The sequence below is a fragment of the Capra hircus genome, chromosome 12 (assembly GCF_001704415.2).
Source record: "Capra hircus breed San Clemente chromosome 12, ASM170441v1, whole genome shotgun sequence".
Taxonomy (NCBI): domain Eukaryota; kingdom Metazoa; phylum Chordata; class Mammalia; order Artiodactyla; family Bovidae; genus Capra; species Capra hircus.
In genome coordinates this window covers 42,470,067-42,492,891 of record NC_030819.1, presented here as the reverse complement: position 1 = coordinate 42,492,891, position 22,825 = coordinate 42,470,067, and the positions used below count along the sequence as shown (strand labels likewise).

At 36.2% G+C, this 22,825-nt stretch overlaps 1 protein-coding gene across 2 annotated transcripts in view; it reads right to left on the bottom strand.

Annotated features, from left to right (window-relative positions):
* The window catches only part of KLHL1 (kelch like family member 1), a 562,289-nt gene continuing 540,057 nt past the window's right edge, over positions 594–22,825 (bottom strand). For both annotated transcript variants that reach the window (XM_005687646.3, XM_005687647.3), the window contains 2 exons: positions 10,298–10,469; positions 594–1,364 (listed from right to left, as the gene is read on the bottom strand). In XM_005687646.3, coding sequence (XP_005687703.1) covers positions 1,305–1,364; positions 10,298–10,469 — 232 coding nt within the window. In that variant the 3' untranslated portion in view covers positions 594–1,304. The remainder of the gene's footprint in view (positions 1,365–10,297; positions 10,470–22,825) is intronic.

The following is a 22,825-nucleotide window of genomic DNA, read 5'->3' as shown; positions in this document are numbered from 1 at the left end:
ACACAAAAAAAAAATCAATAAAGATTGCACTTTGTGTCAGCATAGTATTTAGGAAGAAATAAGCTTATTTTGATGAAAACATATACTCCTTGATTTATGAAATGTTAAGGAACAAAACTTGCCTATTTTTGCAGAATAACTTGTCAAGTTTTTACTCTGTTCTGAATTAAAATTTATTGAAGAAAGGTACACTGATAAAAGCAAATTTTCTATTATTTATTAATTATATTTAACATTTACTTGGATCTACTGAAGATATGGTATAACATTTCCACTATATGCTTTAAACAATTACAAACATTTGGCGTAAAATAATGTGCTTATCAATGTAGCAAGTTTGAAAAGTAGGGAATGAGGGTCCGAAGTCTGCCCTCCTTCTGACAATGGCCATTAACACTGCAAATGAATGTATCATAGATTTCTCCCTCAAAATTCTAAGATGTTTTATGAACAAAATTCTAAAGGACTCCAACATGCAATGAATATATATATATATATATATATATATATATATATATATATAAAAAACATTCAGAATAACTGGTTTCCATGCTTACACTAAACTCATCATAAGGCAAAAGCCTTTAATTTTATTGATTCTCAGTGTGATCAAAAAGCAAAGCAATATGGGAAGCTTAATGAAAACAATCCTTTGTGTTTGCCAACTTCAAATTGCTAATTCAGTTGCAATAAAATTCAACTATCCTCCTGGATGATATATGCAGCTTTGATTTGTTTTCTGAGTGCAAGAGGCAAGCATGAATCTGTTTCTTTAATTGTCTTCATAGTTTAGGAAAATTAGAAAAAAGCATGTTTGTTTAATAAAGCATCATTCCACCTCCTGGTATGACCACATCTGATTAAAAATTAGGGCAGAATCAATCAGATTCTGTCAGATGAAATATCATGTCTTCTACTCTTGGCAACCTCTGGAATATCATCACAGATTATAAAACATTGAATGAGCTTTAGTCATGAAATTATCCATGTCACAAATCTTTCTCTCTCCTTTCAACTGACCAAGAAAAACGAGCCTTTGGTAACTCTAGTTATTGTATGCCTCAATACAAAACAAATTACCAATAACCATTCCTGAACTAACATAGGACCAGATAGTGTTCCCACAGCAGTTTGATGTTCTCTTGTTTCCCATAATTCTGTTTCATCTTCTACCTCTTTTGATCTCAGTAGGTAAATCTACCAAAATCTTTTTTCTTGAAGAATTTTCATCTCCAAAAGTTCTCATTCCTGCCCTCATATAAAAATAACCACTCCAGCAAATAAAATCTCTCCAAAAATATAAGTCAAGGTTGCTTGATGACTACTACACAGGCACCGGCTCTCCCAATATTCAAGGAAGCCATCTGTTGAAAAAAATGAAATATGATTTAAGAAATATTTTATTGTTATGGAAAATATACAGATTATAATGTACTTAAATCATTCATTCATATCCATGAAAATCATTAATAAATATGATTATCATTTCCCAATGTATCTGCAAGTAATACAATAAACATGGAAACAATGAAAATGGCATGTATATAAAATAATATGAATATTGAAGAATTTAAAATCTATACTTATTTGTGGAATTTTTGATAAAAGTAATAAATTCTTTAATGATATTTAGTGAAGTGAAGCTTCTATAGGAAAGTTTTCAGCAAAGATTTTTTCTGGAGCTTGCTTGGACACATTTTTGATGAAATTTCAAATTGATAGCTTGGAGTATGTTTTAGATGAAATAGCTGCTTCACTATTGAAGTCACTGGAAAGCCATTTCCAAAGATATTATACTGAATAAAATGTGCTATTAATTCATTCTAAAGAGAGACATTTAATGATGTGATTTCAATATGCTGTCATCATTAGAACATAATTATAATTGCTACAGGGCTTATTTTAAAATCCATATTATGAGTGTTATTGATGAGACTGAGATTTTTAAAAAATAATCCTGAATATGAAATTGGCTAGAAATATATTGAAAGCAATGATTTTAAAGAATTTGTAATGAAAATTTATTTCATGGAGGTAAGCTAAGAATTTAATAATTTGAACTTTTTTTTTTTTAAGATTTAAAATGTTTTCTTTTATTTATTTATTTATTTTTTTTAATTTTAAAATCTTTAATTCTTACATGCGTTCCCAAACATGAACCCCCCTCCCACCTCCCTCCCCATAACATCTCTCTGGGTCATCCCCATGTACCAGCTCCAAGCATGCTGTATCCTGCATCAGACATAGACTGGCGATTCAATTCTTACATGATAGTATACATGTTAGAATGTCATTCTCCCAAATCATCCCACTCTCTGCCTCTCCCTCTGAGTCCAAAAGTCCATTATACACATCTGTGTCTCTTTCCCTGTCTTGCATACAGGGTCGTCATTGCCATCTTCCTAAATTCCATATATATGTGTTAGTTTACTGTATTGGTGTTTTTCTTTCTGGCTTACTTCACTCTGTATAATTGGCTCCAGTTTCATCCATCTCATCAGAACTGATTCAAATGAATTCTTTTTAATGGCTGAGTAATACTCCATTGTGTATATGTACCACAGCTTTCTTATCCATTCATCTGCTGATGGACATCTAGGTTGTTTCCATGTCCTAGCTATTATAAACAGTGCTGCGATGAACATTGGGGTACATGTGTCTCTTTCAATTCTGGTTTCCTCGGTGTGTATGCCCAGCAGTGGGATTGCTGGGTCATAAGGTAGTTCTATTTGCAATTTTTTAAGGAATCTCCACACTGTTCTCCATAGTGGCTGTACTAGTTTGCATTCCCACCAACAGTGTAGGAGGGTTCCCTTTTCTCCACACCCTCTCCAGCATTTATTGCTTGCAGATTTTGAATTTTTAGATCAATGATTTTTAGATACAGTTTTCTAAGACTAATTAATTTACATAAGAATATCAGGTAGACTAGAATTTACAGGATATTATTTCAAACTGAAGATAAAATGAATCAAGTGTAGCAAATGAAGTAGCTGAGAGCAAAATAACTTCAGATCACACACTATCTTATTGATTGAGAAAGGACACTATCTCACCCTCTACATATGAAAATTACCACCATTATCTAAATACATATTATTTCTTTTAATTGTGCTTATTGTCATCTGCCATCTTTCTATAGATTAAAACAAGTAGAAAATTTTCTCATATCATTTTTATACTTTTCATTTAATACAATATCTTCTTTTAAAAGGTTAATGTTATGTCTCTTGTCTTTTTCACATATATTTGCTCAAAGTGAAAGGCAAAAAGGAGCATGTGATATATTGATAGCATATTGTGTATTAAGAATAATTTTTGTTGATCACCACAGTCACTTTTATAATCCCACCATATGTTGTCATCCCTATATTACAGTGAATGGAGTATGAAATGATATAAATCTGGTAACATTTAGGTCTACAATTTGCAATATTTCTGACTCCAAATTGCACACTTTCCATTGTCTCTCTTTTAGTTTCCAAAGATTTTCAAGTGTTGTTTCATGTCAGAGACATCTAAAGAGCTTTTACAAAATATAAGTACTCAAGGCCTACCATTCAATAGGAATGACATGAGTTCTGAGCAGTATTTTTGAAGAGTTCCCAGATGCTCTTTATGTTCATCCAGTGCTGAAAAGTACTATGCCTAGTTCCAGATGAAGTATACCTCTATCTACATTTGCATCTATGTCTCTATACATGCTTATATTTGCATGTAAAAATGAATCACTGCTTCCTCCATCCTCCCCTCCACTGCCCCAAGTTTACTCTTCTTTCTGTTATTTCTTTTATCCTTCTACTCAGTTGCTCAAGACCGGAACCTAGAGCATATCTACAGCCCTTAGTTTCATTTCCCTCAACCTGACAGCTGAATAACATCAAGTCTTATAATTATCTCTCCTACCAACTGAATTATACCATTCCTACTATCTTCAACTAGTTCAGATTACAATTTCACCTTGAATGTGAAAGGGGAGTAGAATAACCCACTCCAGGATATGCCACTTTGGCACATTGATTATTTCTAATTAAAGACACTTGAGTGATACTTCATGCAGAAGGGGCACTGTGACCTTCCTTTGACCCCTTAAAGCAGGAGATAAATGTTTCATGTGAAATGGTACCCTCTGTCTACTAGGAGTGTAAAAAGCATCCTTACCACCAGACATGAGGAATTTAGGGCCAAGAAGGCTATGTCAGAAAACCTTGTAACTTCTTCATTAATTTACTACCTAATCCCAAACCACTTTGTCTTCTAAATTCTTTATGTATTTATTGTTTTTTTGTCTAAAACAGTATAAGAACTTCCTGCTTTTGGCCACTTTTTTGAGTCCATATGGGATTTCTATATGCCCAAAATTAAATTTTTGTTTTTCTGTTAATTTGTCTTATGTCAATTTAATTGTTAGATTAGCAAAAATAAATAAATAAATAAATAAATAAATAAATAAAATAAAAATAACTAGAAGGAAAGAAGGAAAAATTCCCACCCATGCAGTGAATTAGTGAAGTATATCCTAATAAATTTCTGATCTTGCTTTCCTCTAATCATATTTCCCATCCTATGAAGTGCAATCATTTTAAAACACAATTCTGATTATTTATTTTCCCTGCCTAAAGTCCTTCATTAACTATCCTTTTGGTTCATGGTAAAGTCAAGATTCTATAACATGGTTTCTTACCTTATGTCATAAAGACCCATTTTCTCTCTCCAAACTTATTCCTCATCACTTTATTTCTTGCTCAATGAAACATGCCATGTGTTCTCTTTCCCATGTCTCTAAAAATTCTGTTTCTTAAACCAAACCACTCCCCATATTTCTATGTTTATTATTTATTTGCCATGCCACAGTCTATTTATATAATTTCTTGAAAGAAGATTTCTCTACCTAATACACTTAAGTTCTAGCATAGTGTTAAGTATTTCTCTTATCTCAGCATTTATCATTCTATTTTAAGCATTTGATATATTGTACATAAGTACATTTTAAATATTTGAGAGGTTTCCCTCTCTTCCCCTTGGTTCAGTTTTATCTTATTTAATACATATTTTGACAATCTGCCCTTTTCTCTCTCCAGCATTATACCTTTCAGTAAACTATGATAATCCAAAAAGGTTGGCATAGTATCAGTTATTAAACAGCAATCCAAGATGCAAATATCTTACCAGACTTCCCTGAAACTCATTCTAAATATCTTATAGATTGATTGTATGCAAATAAACTAAACCCATGTACAACAGAGTAAACTGAGCTGCAAAAATAATTCACAATTTATTCACTTGAGAAAGTTTCACACATCTCTTACCCATGCTAGCAACTATGCCAGTCTTTGGATATATGACTGTAAATGACATATTGTATTTGGTTTTTATAGCTGCAGGTGGATGCAGCATGACAGCACTATGACCATGTACCAAAGAAACACATGAAAGGATGATTTTACTCAGGCTAGAGGAAACAAAGTTAAAATTTTCTTTCTATGCTTTAAAGCACACATATTTTATTTTAAATCATATGCAAAAAAAATTAAGTGGCAAAATCAAGTTTATTTAAAACACAAATACACACACTCATGCTAGCATGTATGTGTGTCTTCTGTATGTAACAATGTAAGACATGTATCTGGCAAATGTTCCCTCATGTGTTTTCATTATTTCCAATTATAGCTAGCTTGGGAAGTTTTTCAAATATACATTTTTATATATTTTAATATAATTTGCTTATTTATTCTAATGCTTGGCCAGTTGATGGTGTCAATAACAAATGAAACAACCAATTGATTTTGTCCATCTGTGGAGTAAGTGAAGGGAAGTGACAGGCAATACACAGCAAATATGAGAACTTTCTCTAGTAGCCTGGAATCCTGAAAATTTTCCAAACTGATTTTGTGTGGGTTTCCTGATGGCCCCTTGAAAGTCTTAAAAATACAAAGAATGAAAAGATATGGTTGTAAAATCTTAATTTAGAAATTTTAAAATTAATGTCTATTATATTAAAATAAATTTGTTCTAAAACATTTTAAATATCACTTTGCTATTTGTAAAATAGTAAATGATCCAAAAGAGTATAATAAAGCATAGATGAGGGAGAATGGCTGTTGGAAGTTTCCACCCATTAGTACTACATGCATTATTCTGACTTCAATTTTAGAGGAATGATAAGCATAATGGCTCATTACTATAAATATGTAATGAAAATATTATATCATTTATATGCTCATAAGCCTCTTTTATTTAATATTCATTTGTAAAAGTAGTTCATTTAAGATATGTAACATTGAATTTGTACTTCCTTAGCAAACCAAAAATAATTCATGCATTGCTCCCTTTATAAAACTAGGAACTTGGGAATGTAAGGAGTTAAAATATATCTTCTAAACTCTCAGTGCAATAATTATAGCTTATTATATGTTTTCTTCTCCCTGAATAAGGAACACTACTTTTTCAGAATTAAAGTTAAACACAGAAAATCACAGAACGTAGTTCTCCAAATTTACACTGGTCTTTCCTCCATTCTACCTGTTTTCTTCCTCCTTTGTCAAATGCATCTATCTTCACTGAAATCAAAGAATTTCCCCTTAGGGAAGAGTGAGAGTCATAAGGCAGATACTTTAGCCTGACCATGATGAGTTTGATTTTGTACTTCCAACAAAGTCTATTTAATATTGTAGTTGAACACATATTAAGAAAGAAGTTATATATCTTTAAAAGTAAGAATTTCTTTCAAAGATTTACTTCAATCAATGTTCAAGTTCTTCATATAAATTTTAGCCAATCTCTTGTGATCAAAAATAAAGCCCTCTATACATTAAGGAATACAAAGAGACAAGGTTATCATTCTTCTTCAACTAAGTAAGACATTGGAATTTAAATGTACCCATTGGTGCAAAAACTGTTTGTTTGTTTGAACTGTTTCTTGATTTTAAGTTTTGATAAAGCAGAGAGATAAGAAATATTGAGAGATTTGGAAAGAAAAAAAAAAGCTGAGAGAAACAGTATTAAAGCAAGTCTGAAAACATACCCATTCCCTTCATCACAAGCAAGTCTATAGTAACTGTAAGCATAGGTATTTTCCAACTTACTTAAGGTGTCCTACACTTATAGTTCCCCAACCCAACACACATTCTCCAGATATTTGACTGGTTTGGAAGCTTCTCTGAACATGATCCTGAATCTCTAATTGCTTAACTGAAGGTTAACCTAGTTCAGTTCAGTTCAGTCGCTTAGTCTTGTCCGACTTTGTGACCCCATGATTTGTAGCACCACCAGGCCTTCCTGTCCATCACCAACTCCCGGAGTTCACTCAGATTCATGTCCATCAAGTCAGTGATGCCATCCATCCATCTCATTCTCTATCGTCCCCTTCTCCTCCTGCCTCCAATCCCTCCCAGCATCAGTCTTTTCTAATGAGTCAACTCTTCGCATGGGGTGGCTAAAGTACTGGAGTTTCAGCTCTAGCATCATTCCTTCCAAAGAAATCCCAGGGCTGATCTCCGTCAAAATGGACTGGTTGGTTCTCCTTGCAGTCCAAACGGCTCTCAAGAGTCTTCTCCAACACCACAGTTCAAAAGCATCAATTCTTTGGTACTCAGCCTTCTTCACAGTCCAACTCTCACATCCATACATGACCACAGGAAAAACAATAGCCTTGACTAGATGGACCTTTGTTGGCAAAGTAATGTCTCTGCTTTTGAATATGCTGTCTAAGTTGGTCATAATTTTCTTTCCCAGGAGTAACCATCTTTTAATTCCATGGCTGCAGTCACCATCTGCAGTGATTTTTGAACCCCCCAAAATAAATTCTGACACTGTTTCCACTGTTTCCCCATCTGTTTCCCATGAAGTGATGGGACCATATGCCATGATCTTACTTTTCTTAATGTTGAGCTTTAAGCCAACTTTTTCACTCTTCTCTTTCACTTTCATCAAGAGGCTCATTAGTTACTCTTCACTTTTTGCCATAAGGGTGGTGTCATCTCCATATCTGAGGTTATTGATATTTCTTCCAGCAATATTGATTCCAGTTTGTGCTTCTTCGAGCCCAGCGTTTCTCACAATGTATTCTGCATATAAGTTAAATAAGCAGGGTGAGAATATACAGCTTTGACGAACTTCTTTTTCCTATTTGGAACCAGTTTGTTGTTCCATGTCCAGTTCTAACTGTTGCTTCCTGACCTGCACACAGATTTCTCTAGAGGCAGGTCAGGTGGTCTGGTACTCCTATCTCTTTCAGAATTTTCCATAGTTTCTTGTGTTCCACACAGTCAAAGGCTTTGGCATAGTCAGTAAAGCAGAAATAGATATTTTCCTGGAACTCTCTTGCTTTTTTGATGATTCAGCAGATGTTGGCCATTTGATCTCTGGTTCCTCTGCCTTTTTTGAAACCAGCTTGAACATCTGGAAGTCCATGGTTCACGTATTGCTGAAGCCTGTCTTGGAGAATTTTGAGCATTACTTTACTAACATGTGAGATGAGTGCAACTGTGCCGTTGTTTGAGCATTCTTTGGCAATGCCTTTCTTTAGGTTTGGAATGAAAACTGACCTTTTCCAGTCCTGTGGCCACTGCTGAGTTTTCCAAATTTGCTGGCATACTGAGTGTAGCACTTTCACAGCATCATCTTCCAGGACTTGAAATAGCTCAACTAGAATTCCACCGCCTCCACTAGCTTTGTTCATAGTGATGCTTTCTAAGATCCACTTCACATTCCAGGAAATCTGGCTCTAGGTGAGTGATCATACCATCATGATTATCTTGGTCTTGAAGATCTTTTTTGAAAAGTTCTTCTGTGTATGCTTGCCACTCCTTCTTCATATCTTCTGCTTCTGTTAGGTCCATACCATTTATGTCCTTTATCTAGCCCATCTTTGCATGAAATTTTCCCTTGATATCTCTAATTTTCTTGAAGAGATCTCTAGTCTTTACCATTCTGTTGTTTTCCTCTATTTCTTTGCATTGATTGCTGTGAGTTTCCTATCTCTTCTTGCTATTCTTTGGAACTCTGCATTCAGATGCTTATATCTTTCCTTTTCTCCTTTGCTTTTCACTTCTCTTCTTTTCACAGCTATTTGTAAGGCCTTCTGAGACAGTCATTTTGTCGGTTTGTATTTTTTTTCCATGGGGATGGTCTTGATCCCTGTCTCCTGTACAATGTCACGAACCTCCATCCATTGTTCATCAGGCACTCTATCTATCAGATCTAGGCCCTTAAATCTATTTCTCACTTCCACTGTATAATCATAAGGGGTTTGATTTAGGTTATGCTTGAATGGTCTAGTGGTTTTCCCTATTTTCTTCAATTTAAGTCTGAATTTGGCAATAAGGAGTTCATGATCTGAGCCCCAGTCAGCTCCTGGTCTTGTTTTAGTTGACTGTATAGAGTTTCTTTATCTTTGGCTACAAAGAATATAATTAATCTGATTTCAATGTTGACCATCTGGTGATGTCCATGTGTAGTCTTCTCTTGTGTTGTTGGAAGAGGGTGTTTGCTATGACCAGTGCATTTTCTTGGTAAAACTCTATTAGTCTTTGCCCTGGTTCATTCCGTATTCCAAGGCCAAATTTACCTGTTACTCCAGGTGTTTCTTGACTTCCTACTTTTGCATTCCAGTCCCCTATAAGGTTAACCTAAGATCAGCCAATTATTTTTCTCCATCTTCTTGAACAAAGTGTTCATCTAGGAATGAATGCATTATACAACAGACTATTCAGGCCTCTTTGCTATTTGTTCTGGGGGCCTTTTTGAACAAAGTTCTTTTGTTTAATGATTATGGTTGTGAAGAGTTTCATTTGGAGTTTCCAGCAGCACCATCCCATGGAATATTCTTTCTGCCATAGATAGCAAGGAACCTAACAAAGACAGTCAAGCAAAAAATGGGAAGCAGAAAGCTAATTTCTACAAGCTTCTATCCACTTGATTTTGTTATCTCTAAAACCAAGTATAGTTAAATTTTTGTGAACAAATATATTTAACTTTTATTTTTTGTTTCAGTTGATTAAAATTCAGTCCCTGTCCCTTGGCATGACTTAAAATGGAAATCCCACTGAAGCATAAATTTCACTTTCTAATATAAATTTTATTGAAGTATAGAATACACAATAGAAAAGTACATGAATGTATATGTTTCATAAACTTTTTATAAAATGAACATGAAAATAAACAAAAATCAGTCACTTTGAGTTCAGAGTAATTCAGCTAAATACACTGTTGTATGTATACATCTCCTCCACAGGAAGTAAATGAAAAAAAAAATAATTTTTATATGTGAAGTAACTTATGCTTGCAACATTTTTACCTGGGTCCATTCATTAGTTTGTGGATCATAGGATTCCATAGTGTTGAGGTACGTCTGGCCGTCATAGCCACCAACAGCATATAATCTGTCACCAAGGAGACAGACTCCAACAGCATCTCTGGGCATACTCAAAGGAGCCACCATAGTCCATGTGTCTGTTTTGGGATCATACCTAAAATAAAAGGATGATAGGATATAACATTCTAATCACATTCAACCTTACTATTGGATATTAATGATGCACTTTCAAAACAAGCCATGGAAAAGAAAACTTAGCTTTTTCCCTAAAGCTCAATTATTTGAACAGATGTTGCAGAGCCAATATCCACAAAGTTGGGCTTTATATTGTTTAAGGTATTTTAAAAATATAGCTAAACTCTTAACTAGATGGATCCAGAGTCATTTCACAAAAATGAATATCATTATTTTTCCCAAGAAAGACAGATGAAAATAAATATCTTCTACAGTGGAATGAGGTTCTTTCAAGAGAGTACAAAAAAGTGATGATTATGAAACAGAAGTAATGGTTAAAAATCTGGGAGAGTTATAAAATTATTCACTTTTGAAATCTTCTTTAAACAAAGTATGAAAGTCTATCCTAAATTTGCTAGAAAAAAAGAAGATATTTGCACAAAAGATCACAAGTGCCAAAAAAAAAAAAATCATGGACAGCTTTGAGAAAATTAGGTGTGCAGTGTGTTTAGTATCAAAGGTTGTTTAAAAGATGATATTTGATCAGCTAATAGATTACTTGATTCCCAGAGTATGATAGTATTTCATGTTTCTTCAATAGAAAAATAAGAAAACTTGAAACTTGAGGAAACACAACATGAATAGAACTATGTTTCAGTGACAGTTATTTGGCATTCACTTGAGGGGAGCAATTGGTAAATCAAGAGATTGAAGCAGAGGGTTCAAGTTGTTATTTTTAATTTTAACCAAATATTCAATTTTCAGATAGTCTGATTCAGTTCAGTTCAGTCACTCAGTCGTGTCCAACTCTTTGTGACCCCACGAACTGCAGCATGCTAGGCCTTCCTGTCCATCACCAACTCCCGGAGTTCTCTCAGACTCACATCCATTGAGTCGGTGATGCCATCCAGCCATCTCATCCTCTGTCATCCCTTTTTCCTCCTGGTCCCAATCCCTCACAGCATCAGAGGCTTTTCCAATGAGTCAACTCTTTGCCTGAGGTGGCCAAGGTACTGGAGTTTCAACTTTAGCATCACTCCTTCCAATGAACCTCCAGGACTGATCTCCTTTAGAATGGACTGGTTGGATCTCCTTGCAGTCCAAGGGACTCTCAAGAGTCTTCTCCAACACCACAGTTCAAAAGCATCAGTTCTTTGGCGCTCACTTTCTTCAAAGTGCAACTCTCACATCCATACATGACTACTGGAAAAACCATAGCCTTGACTAGATGGACCTTTGTTGCCAAAGTAATGTCTCTGCTTTTGAATATGCTATCTAGGTTGATCATAACTTTCCTTCCAAGGAGTAAATGTCTTTTAATTTCATGGCTGCAATCACCATCTGCAGTGATTTTGGAGCCCAAAAAAAACCATCTGAAACTTTTTCCACTGTTTCCCCATGAAGTGATAGGACTTGATGCCATGATCTTCGTTTTCTGAACGTGGAGGTTTAAGCCAACTTTTTCACTCTCCTCTTTCACCTTCATCTAAAGGCTTTTTAGTTCCTCTTCACTTTCTGCTATAAGGATGGTGTCATCTGCATATCTGAGGTTATTGATGTTTCTCTAGGCAATCTTGCTTGCAGCTTGTGTTTCTTCCAGTCCAGTGTTTCTCATGATATACTCTGCGTATATGTTAAATAAGCAGGGTGACAATATACAGCCTTGACAAACTCCTTTTTCTATTTGGAACCAGTCTGTTGTTCCATGTCCAGTTGTAACTGTTGCTTCCTGACCTGTACACAGATTTCACAAGAGGCAGGTCAGGTGGTCTGGTATTCTCATCTCTTTCAGAATTTTCCACAGTTTATTGTGATCCACACAGTCAAAGGCTTTGGCATAGTCAATAAAGCAGAAATAGATGTTTATCTAGAACTCTCTTGCTGTTTCCATGATCCAGCGGATGTTGGCAATTTGATCTCTGGTTCCTCTGCTTTTTGTAAAACCAGCTTGAACATCTGAAAGTTCGTGGTTCATGTATTGCTGAAGCATGGCTTGGAGAATTTTGAACATTACTTTACTAGCATGTGAGATGAGTGCAATTGTGTGGTAGTTTGAGCATTCTTTGGCATTGCCTTTCTTTGAGATGGTCTATTACCACACATTAAATACAAATATTTTATAGGTTAGGTGGTAAAACCACAAAGAATTCCTTGCTTAGTGTGCTTAGCTTCAGTTTAGAAGGAATGGTTAATCCACCTTTTTGCTTTTAACCTACAATTACAAGTTCATATACAAAAACATCTAGTAAGAACCTAGTAGAGTAAGTAAATATAAAAGAAGAATGGATGGAAGTTTTTTATTTTTTTATTTTTATTTTTTACAAAGCTATAATATATAGACAAATATATTCCTAGTTTGTTTTTCTACTCCAGTCTTATTTTGAAATTTTAAAGCTACAGATCCCCAAAACAGACAAAAGAAATAAACAGGCAAAACAAACAAACAAACAGAAAGCACAAAAAGCAAAACCTATAATTTATTAAAAATTAAAAAGTCTGTTACAAAATAAATGACTGGGAAGACCCCAAGAATCTGGACTTTGTATTTCACAGAGAATATTTCACCCAGGACATTACATATATTTACACACTATGGTTGGAGAAATTGTGACAGCCAAGGTAATATACGTGAAATGAGAGATTGATTGAAAGCCTGCAAAACCAGAACCATGTTAAAGCATAGGCTGTTAGGCAAATAACCAAAGTAATCTTACATGTTATACTTAATAAATGTAAAATGTCACAAATAGACACAGGCACACATAGACACAAACACAAATATGCAATCTATGCCAGAAAAATCTTTAAGATATTTCCATTTCTACCATGAGCGTTTTGAAATATATAAACATAAAAGTGGAGGAAAGAAAGGAGAAACACTAAGAGGAATCAAATTGGACAATACACAAAGTAAAACATTTTACAGATAACTTGACAATTTTTCAAGAAAAAAAAAGTAATAAAATGAATAACTAGAAAGAAGTAGCTGTTATAAATTAAATGTGGTTTTAAAATGTAATGAAATAAACAGTGAAACTTACTTGAATGCCAATTTACAGAACTATGAAAAGATGCTTAAGACATTTTGGAAATTTTAATTCTGGGTATCAGTTTTTAATAAGAGATTATTTAAATTTTTATTAATTGCAATTAAGCTGAAAAAGTAAAGTTGTGATCATATTTCATTGTTTCTGGGATGAATTCAGAAATGCTTTGAGCTAAAATGACATGTTTAAGAAGTACTGTAAAATACTTCAGGAAAAAATACTGTAAATGTGAAAGGATGAAGCAAAAATGGCAAATCAGTGATGGTGGTTGAAGCTGGATAAAGAGTGAATTTTTATCTTATTTATTTTTTTGCCAGGAAGTTTTTGTAGTGAAGATAACCTTAAAAGGAAGAAGTATAATGCATCTTAATTTTAGTGAAATGTGAACATCTTTTATTCCTTCTCCATTAGAAGCTAGTCTGCCTTTTGCCACAATCGCTTCACTTAAATAGCTTTCTCTGAAGTCCTATTTCAGTCCTCATATGATTGGTATTCAGCTCTGCAGGATTTTTTTTTTTTTTTCAAATACTATCTACACAACAGACTTTGTTGATCACGTTGCAGGAAAGGAGAAAAACTGAGGCAAAATCTAACACTAATTGCACTAAAGAATAATAAATGCATTTCTGAAGGCTTCTGAAATTTTAAGTAAAGCTCAAATAATGAAGACATTCTCATACACTAATACCACAGGAAAATTAAGAAAACACAAGTATATCTTACAGGGCTTCCCTTGTGGCTCAGCTGGTAAAGAATTCACCTGCAATGAGGGAGACCTGGATTCAATCCCTGTGTTGGGAAAATTCATGGATTTGGACGAGAAGGGAAAGGCTACCAACTCCAGTGTTCTGGCCTAAAGAATTCCATGGCCTATACAGAGGGCTCAGACAAACCTTGTGGGCACCAGGACCCAGAGACCCCACAGAGACTGAGACAGAACTGTGTTTGAGTATCTCCTGCAGAGGTATGGGTCAGCAGTGGACTGCTGCAGGGGTAGCGGCTCTGGGTGCAGTAGACCTGGATATGGCATAAACCCTTATGGAGGAGGTCGCCATTAACCCCACCATAGAGCCATCAGAACTTACACAAGACTGGGGAAACAGACTCTTGGAGGGCACACACAAAACCTTGAGTGCACCAGGACCCAGAAAGGACCCCACAAGAGACTGACCCAGACATGCCCTGGAGTGTCCAGGAGTCTACAGTGGAGGCATGGGTTGGAAGTGGCCTGCTGCAAGGTTGGGGGCACTGAGTGCAGCAGTGCATGCATGGGACTTTTTGAAGGAGGTCACCATTATCTTCATTACCTCCACCATAGTTTGGCCTGAGGTCAAATAAGAGGGAGGGAACACAGCACAGCCCATCAACAGAAAATTGGATTAAAGACTTACTGAGCATGTCCCTGACCATGCTCAAGACCCAGTTTCCCTCTCAGTCAGTCTCTCCCTTCAGAAAGCTTCCATTGCCTCTTATCTTTCTCCATCAGAGAGCAGAGAGAATGAAAACCACAGTCACAGGATACTAACCAATGTGATCACATGGGCCATGGCCTTATTTAGCACAATGAAGCTGTGAGCCAAGCCATATAGGACCACACAGGGCGGATGGGTTGTGGTGGAGAGTTCTGATAGGACTTAGTCGACTGGAGAAGGGAATGGCAAACCACTTCAGTATTCTTGCCTTGAGAACTCTATGAATGGTATGAAGAGGCAAAAAGATAGGACACTGAAAGATGAACTCCCCGTGTCAGCAGGTGCCCAGTATGCTACTGGAGATCAGTTGAGAAATGACTCCAGAAAGAGTGGACAGACAGAGCCAAGGCAGAGACAACACCCAGTTGTGGATGTGCCTGGTGATGGAAGCAAAATCCAATGCTATAAAAAACAATATTGCATAGGAACCTTGAGTGTTAGGTCCATGAATCAAGGCAAAGTGGAAGTGGTCAAATAGGAGATAGGAAGAGTGAACATACACATTTTAGGAATCAGTGAACTAAAATGGCGGAGAATGGATGAATTTAACTCAGATGACCATTAAATCTACTATTCTGGATAAGAATCCCCTGGAAGAAATGGAGTAGCCCTCATAGTCAAAAAAAGAGGCTGAAATACAGTACTTGGATGCAATCTCAAAAGCAAAAGATTGATCTCAATTTGTTTCCAAGGCAAACTATTCAATATCACAGTAATCCAACTCTATGCCTGAACAGTAACTCTGAGGAAGCTGAAGTTGAATGGGTCTATGAAGACCTACAAGACCTTCTAGAATTAACATAGAAGAAAGATGTCCTTTTCATTGCAGGGGGCTGGAATGCAAAAGTGGGAAGTCAAGAAATACCTGGAGTAACAGGCAAATTTGGACTTGGAATATAGAAATGAAGCAGGACAAAAGCTAACAGATTTTTTTCAAGAAAACACACTGGTCATTGCAAACACCCTTTTCCATCAACACGAGAAAACTCTACACGTGGACATCACCAGATAGTCAATATCGAAGTCAGATTGATTATATTCTTCACATCCAAAGATGGAGAAGCTCTATAGAGCCAGCAAAAGCAAGAGCAGGAGCTGACTGTGGCTCAGACCATGAATTCCTTATTGCCAAATTGAAATTTAAATTGGAGAACATAGGGAAAACCACTAGACCATTCAGGTATGACCTAAATCAAAACCCTTATGATTATAGAGTGGAATGACAAATCCTAAAAGGTGATGCTGTGGAAGTGTTGCACTCAAATGCCAGCAAATTTGGAAAACTCAGCAGTGGCCACAGGACTGGAAAAGGTCAGTTTTCATTTCAATCCCAAAGAAAGGCAATGCCAAAGAATGCTCAAACTACCACACAATTGCACTCATCTCACCCACTAGCAAAGTAATGCTTAAAATGCTCCAAGCCAGGCTTCAACAGTATGTGAACTGTGAAGTTCTGAACGTTCAAGCTGGTTTTAGGAAAGGCCGAGGAACCAGAGACCAAACTGTCAACATCCATTGGATCATCAAAAAAGTTAGAGAGTTTCAGAAACATCTACGTCTGCTTTATTGACTGTACAAAAGCCTTTGACTGGGTGGATCATGACAAACTGTAGAAAATTCTTCATGAGATGGGAATATCAGACCACCTGACCTGCCTCCTGAGAAATCTGAATGTAGATTAAGAAGCAACAATTAGAACTGGACATAGAACCGCAGACCGGTTCCAAATCAGGAAAGGAGTACAGCAAGGCTGTATATTGTCACCATGTTTAGTTAACTTATATGCAGAGTACATCATGAGAAATGCTGGACTGCATGAAGCACAAAGTGGAATCAAGTTTGCCAGGAGAAATATCAATAACCTCAGATATGCAGATGACACCACACTTATTGAAGAAAATAAAGAAGAACTAATGAGCTTTTTGAGGAAAGTTAAAGAGCAGAGTGGAAAATTTGGCTTAAAACTCAACATTCAGAAAACTAAGATCATGGAATCTGGCCCCATCACTTCATGGTAAATAGATGGGAAAACAATGGAAACAGTGACAGATGTTATTTTTTGGAAATCAAAAATCACTGCAGATAGAGACTGCAGCCATGAAATTAAAGGACATTTGCTCCTGGGAAGAAAAGTTATGACCAATCTAGATAGCATATTAATAAGCAGAAACATTAGTTTGCCAACAAAGGTCTGTGTAGTTAAAGATATTGTTTTTCCAGTAGTCATGGAAGGCTGTGAGAGTTGGACTATAAAGAAAACTGAATGCTGAAGAACTGATGGTTTTGAACTGTAGTGTTGGAGAAGACTCTTGAGAGTCCCTTGTACTGCATGGATATCCAATCAGTCCATCCTCAGGGAAATCATTCCTGAATCTTCACTGGAAAGCCTGATGTTGAAGCTAAAACTGTAATACTTTGGCCACCTGTTGTAAAGAACTGACTCATTTGAAAAGATCCTGATGCTGGGAAAGATTGAAGGTGGGAGGAGAAGGGGATGACAGAGGATGAGGTGGTTTGATGGCATCATTCATCAATGGACATGAGTTTGAACACACTCCAGAAATTGGTGATGGACAGGGAGGCCTGGCGTGCTGCAGTCCATGGGGTTGCAAGGAGTCAGACATGACTGAGTGGCTGAACTGAACTGAACTCAAGTGAACTTAATTGAGTACATCTTATATTTAGGTAAAATTTAGAAATAATGTCCTATGCTTAGAAACAGAAATCATTCTTTTCTTATTTTACTAAATTTCTAAGGAAAATTTTAAATATTTAGTGTATTCTCCCAGAAGATCCAGATCTTTGAATTAGGCATATCTGCTTTCATGGATTGGTAAGTGTTTAATAGAAATCTTTTCAGTTGCATCAGGCAATTGTGATGGTATTTAAACATATAGAGCTGGAAAATCAAACCAAATCAAGACAAAAAATGTGTCTTAACCCTGCTCCCTCTGACATACTTTTTCTTTCCAATAGATATTTTGAAGTAATCACACAAATTTAAAATTAGTCAATAATGTTTATCAATTAATGTTTTCACATTAATGAATCAAAATTGATTTTTCTGTTTATAGAAGTCCATGGATCCACCTCTTAGCCTGGTGATACACATAATTGTTACCCTTCAAAATACAAAAAGAAAAAACAGCTTTTGTTAGCTTAGGAGAAGACCACAGATGTATAAGCACTTTCTGACTATTATGAACAGTGAACTCTATCTTTATCAGCTCATGTTTTTGACAAAATTTTCTTCTAAGCATTTTTTTTTTTTTTTGGCCTCAGGTTGCCTGTTTATAGAAATTAAAAGAAAAAGCATGCAGGGGAACTGTGTTTATGTGTTTAGCTGTCTGCCTTTCCTACATCTCATCTTGGCCTTCATGGTCAGAATGTGAGCTTTGTATCAGGGACTCCGTTGAAGTTTATAGACCACAGGCAAGAGATTCATCAGGATACAGTGGCTAAAATTGTCTGTAAAATGAAAATTTGCTGAAGGAACATGATAACCACAGAACAAAAGATGTCTGCTCCTTATTTCAACATTTTTTGCTTCAGTTTAGTTCAGTTCAGTTCAGTCACTCAGTCGTGTCTGACTCTTTGCGACCCTGTGAATCGCAGCACACCAGGCCTCCCTCTCCATCACCAACTCTCGGAGTTCACTCAGATTCACATCCATCGAGTCAGTGATGCCATCCAGCCATCTCATCCTCGGTTGACCCCTTCTCTTCCTGCCACCAATCCCTCCCAGCATCAGAGTCTTTTCCAATGAGTCAACTCTTCACATGAGATGGCCAAAGTACTGGAGTTTCAGCTTTAGCATCATTCCTTCCAAAGAAATTCCAGGGCTGATCTCCTTCAGAATGGACTGGTTGGATCTCCTTGCAGTCCAAGGGACTCTCAAAAAAATATTTTTTTAAGTTAATTTCAACTTTTCAATGAAGGTGTAAGAAAAAATCTATTTTGATTTAGGTCATCTTCTCAAACAGAAAAGAATCTGCCTGCAGTTCAGGATAGATAGGTTTGATCTGTGGGTAAGGAAGATCCCCTCTAAAAAGGATTGGCTACTCATTCCAGTATTCTTGCTTGGAGATTTCCATGGACAGAGGAGCCTGGTGAGCTATAGTCTATAGGGTTGCAAAGAGTCAGACACGACCAAGTGACTAACATTTTAACTTTCACCTTCATATTCCACTACATCTATTCTTCAAGGTTGTTGTGATTCAGTCACTCAGTCCTGTCTGACTCTTTGCCACCCCATGGATGGTGGCATGGCAGTCTTCCTTGTCCTTTACTATCTCCTGGAATTTGCTCAAACTCACATCTAATGAGTCGATGATACCATCCAAACATCTCATCTTCTGCTGCCGAGTTCACCTTCTGCCCTCAATCTTTCTCAGCATCAGGGTCTTTTTCAGTGAGCCAGCTCTTCCTTTCAGGTAGCCAAAGTAATGGAGCTTCAGTTTCAGCATCAGTCCTTCCAGTGAGTATTCATGGTTGATTTCCTTAAGATTGGCTGGTTTGATCTCCTTGCTGTCCAAGAGGTTCTCAAGAGAGAACCAGTTTGAAAACATCAATTCTTCTGTGCTCAACCTCCTTTTTTTAAAAAAAAAATTAACTTATTTATTTTAATTGGAGGCTAATTACTTTAAAATATTGTAGTGGTTTTTTGCCATACATTGACATGAATCAGCCATGGGTGTACATGTGTTACCTATCCTGAACCCCCATCCCACCTCCCATCCCACCCGTCAGGGTCATCTCAATGCACCAGCCCTGAGCACACTGTCTCATACATCGAACCTGGATTGGTGATCTATTTCACAGAAGATAATATACATGTTTTAATGCTGTTCTCTCAAATCATCCCACCCTCGCCTTCTCCCACAGAGTCCAAAAGTCTTTTCTTTACATCTGTGTCTCTTTTGCTGTCTCACATATAAGGCTATCATTACCATCTTTCTAAATTGCATATATGCGTTAATATACTGTATTAGTGCTTTTCTTTCTGACTTCACTCTGTGTAATATGTTCCAGTTTCATCCACCTCATTAGAATTGATTCAAATGCATTCTTTTTAATAGCTGAGTAATATCCCACTGTGTATATGTACCACAGCTTTCTATACATTCGTCTGCCGATGGACATCTAGGTTGTTTCCCTGTCCTGCCTATTGTAAACAGTGCTGCGATGAACATTGGGCTACACGTGTCTCTTTCAATTCTGGTTTCCTCGGTGTGTATGGCCAGCAGTGGGATTTCTGGGTCGTATGGCAGTTCTCTGTACAGTTTTGTAAGGAATCTCCACACTGTTCCCCATAGTGGCTGTACTAGTTTTCGTTCCCACCAACAGTGTAAGAGGGTTCCTTTGTGCTCAGCCTTCTTTGTGGCCACCTGATGCAAAAAACTGACTCATTTGAAAAGATCCTGATGCTGGGAAAGATTGAAGGTGGGAGGAGAAGGGGATGACAGAGGATGAAGTGATTGGATGGCATCACCGACTCAATGGACATAAGTTTGAATAAGCTCCAGGAGTTGATTATGGACAGAGAGGCCTGGTGTGCTGCAGTCCATGGGGTCGCAGAATTGGACATGACTGAGAGATTGAACTAAACTGATCTGACACGTCGGGAAGTTCTCGACTCCCATACTGTTGAAATTTTGCTTGAAGGATTTTGAGCATTACCTGAGAACATGCGAAATCAGTGCAATTGTACAGTAGTTTCAGCACTGTTTGACACTGCCCTTCTTTGGGATTGGAATGAAACCTGATCTTTTCCAATCCTGTGGCCCCTGCGGAGTCTTCCAAATTTGTTGGCATAGTGAGTGAAGCACTTTCACAGCATCATCTTTTATTTTGAAATTGTTCAACTTGAATTCTCTCACCTACACTAGTTTTGTTTGTAGTAATGCTTCGTAAGGCCCACTTCACTTCATGCTCCAAGATGTCTGGCTCTAGGTGAGTGACCATACCATCATTTTTGTTCATAAGATCTTTCCTTCTATAGTTCTGTGTATTCTTGCCACCTTTTCTTAATATTTTCTTTTTATGTTAGTTCCATATCATTTCTGTCCTTTATTCTGCTCATCTTTGCATGAAATTTTCCCATAATCTCTAATTTTCTTAAGAGGGAAATAAAGATTCTCTTATTTCTTAAAGAGATATCTAGTTTTTCCCATTCTGTTCCTTTCCTCCTTTTGTTAGTATTACTTACTTAAGAAAGCTTTCTTATCTCTCCTTGGTGTTCTTTGGAACTCTGCATTCAGATAGGTATATCTTTCTTTTCTCCTTGCCTTTACTTCTTTTCATTTCTCAGCTTTTTGTAAGGCCTCCTCAGACAACCATTTTGCCTTTTTGCATTTCTTTTGCTTGAGGATGGTTTTGATCACTGCCTCCTGTACAATGTTATGAACCTCTGTCCATAGTTCTTCACACAGTCTATTAGAGTTAATCCCTTGGATCTATTTGTCACTTTCACTACATAATCATAAGGGATTTGATTGAATGATCTATTGAAGATCTGTAAGATCTTCTAGAATTATCACACACAAACACACACAAAAAAGATGTCCTTTTCATCATACGGGACTATACTGCAAAAGTAGGAAGTCAAGAGATACCTGGAGTAACAGGCACATTTGACCTTGGAATACAAAATGAAGCAGGGCAAAGGCTAACAGTCTATTGCCAAGAGAATGCACTGGTCATAGCCAATATCCTCTTTCAACAACACAAAAGATGACTCTGTGAATTGATGTCATCAGATGGTCAATACTGAAGTCAGATTGTTTTTATTCTTTGCAGGTGAAGAAGGAGAAACTCTATACAGTCAGTAAAAAACAAGACCAGGAACTAACTGTGGCTCAAATCATGAACTTCTTATTGCATAATTCATACTTACATTTAAGAAAGTAGGGAAAACCACTAAGCCATTCAGGTATGAACTAAATCAATTCCCTTCAAGTTGAGGGGAGGTTAACTGAACCAGAGAAAGTAAGGATCTGATAAGCAACTTTGACTCCTCTCTGGTGCAGTTTTATTATTAGAGTTTTAACAATTATTTAAGCTATTGTCAATAAACAGAACATATATTATTCTTAGGCAATCTAAGTGCTAGTAAAATATAACTTTTAAAATAAATACCTTTAACAGTACAAAACTAAGAAGAAATAGAGTCTTTTATGTGTTGATAATTATTTTATCTGCTCATATAACAGAAAATTATTACTAGTGTTGTGAGCATGCATTATGTATTTTTAAATAGTTGTCTCAACATGAAAATAAATCTTATAGTTTGATACCAAAGTTGATATCCTTCCATCTGTATAAGACATCATATTTTGTATTTTCATGTATGTATACCTTCAAAGCCAGCATTCTAGGCTAGGACAGCAGATTAATCTGTCACTCCCCATGTCCATCTTTTTACTCCAAAGATAACACTGGCCTCACAAACCATTGAGAAAAATATCTAATCACAAACATAAAGTAGTATAGCTATGGCCTAGGTTAATAATTATTGCATCTGCATATAAAGTAGGGCCCCTGTTTTTATGTAGGAGGATCTCCATCTATTGTATATATTTCTATAAAAATTTGAACATAATTAGCTATCAAAGAAATAGCAAAGATTATACATGCACAATAACAGAAAAGCGATGGCAAAAAACCCAGTTAGTCTTTTCATGCTATACTCATTTGACTGGCTCCAACAATAATATTTTAAGGAGAATAAAAATTAATACTTATTAAAAAGTGCAAAAGTGTCTACTTAACATTTTAACCTTAATTCAACTAATTACATTTTTGTAAAAAAAAAATCT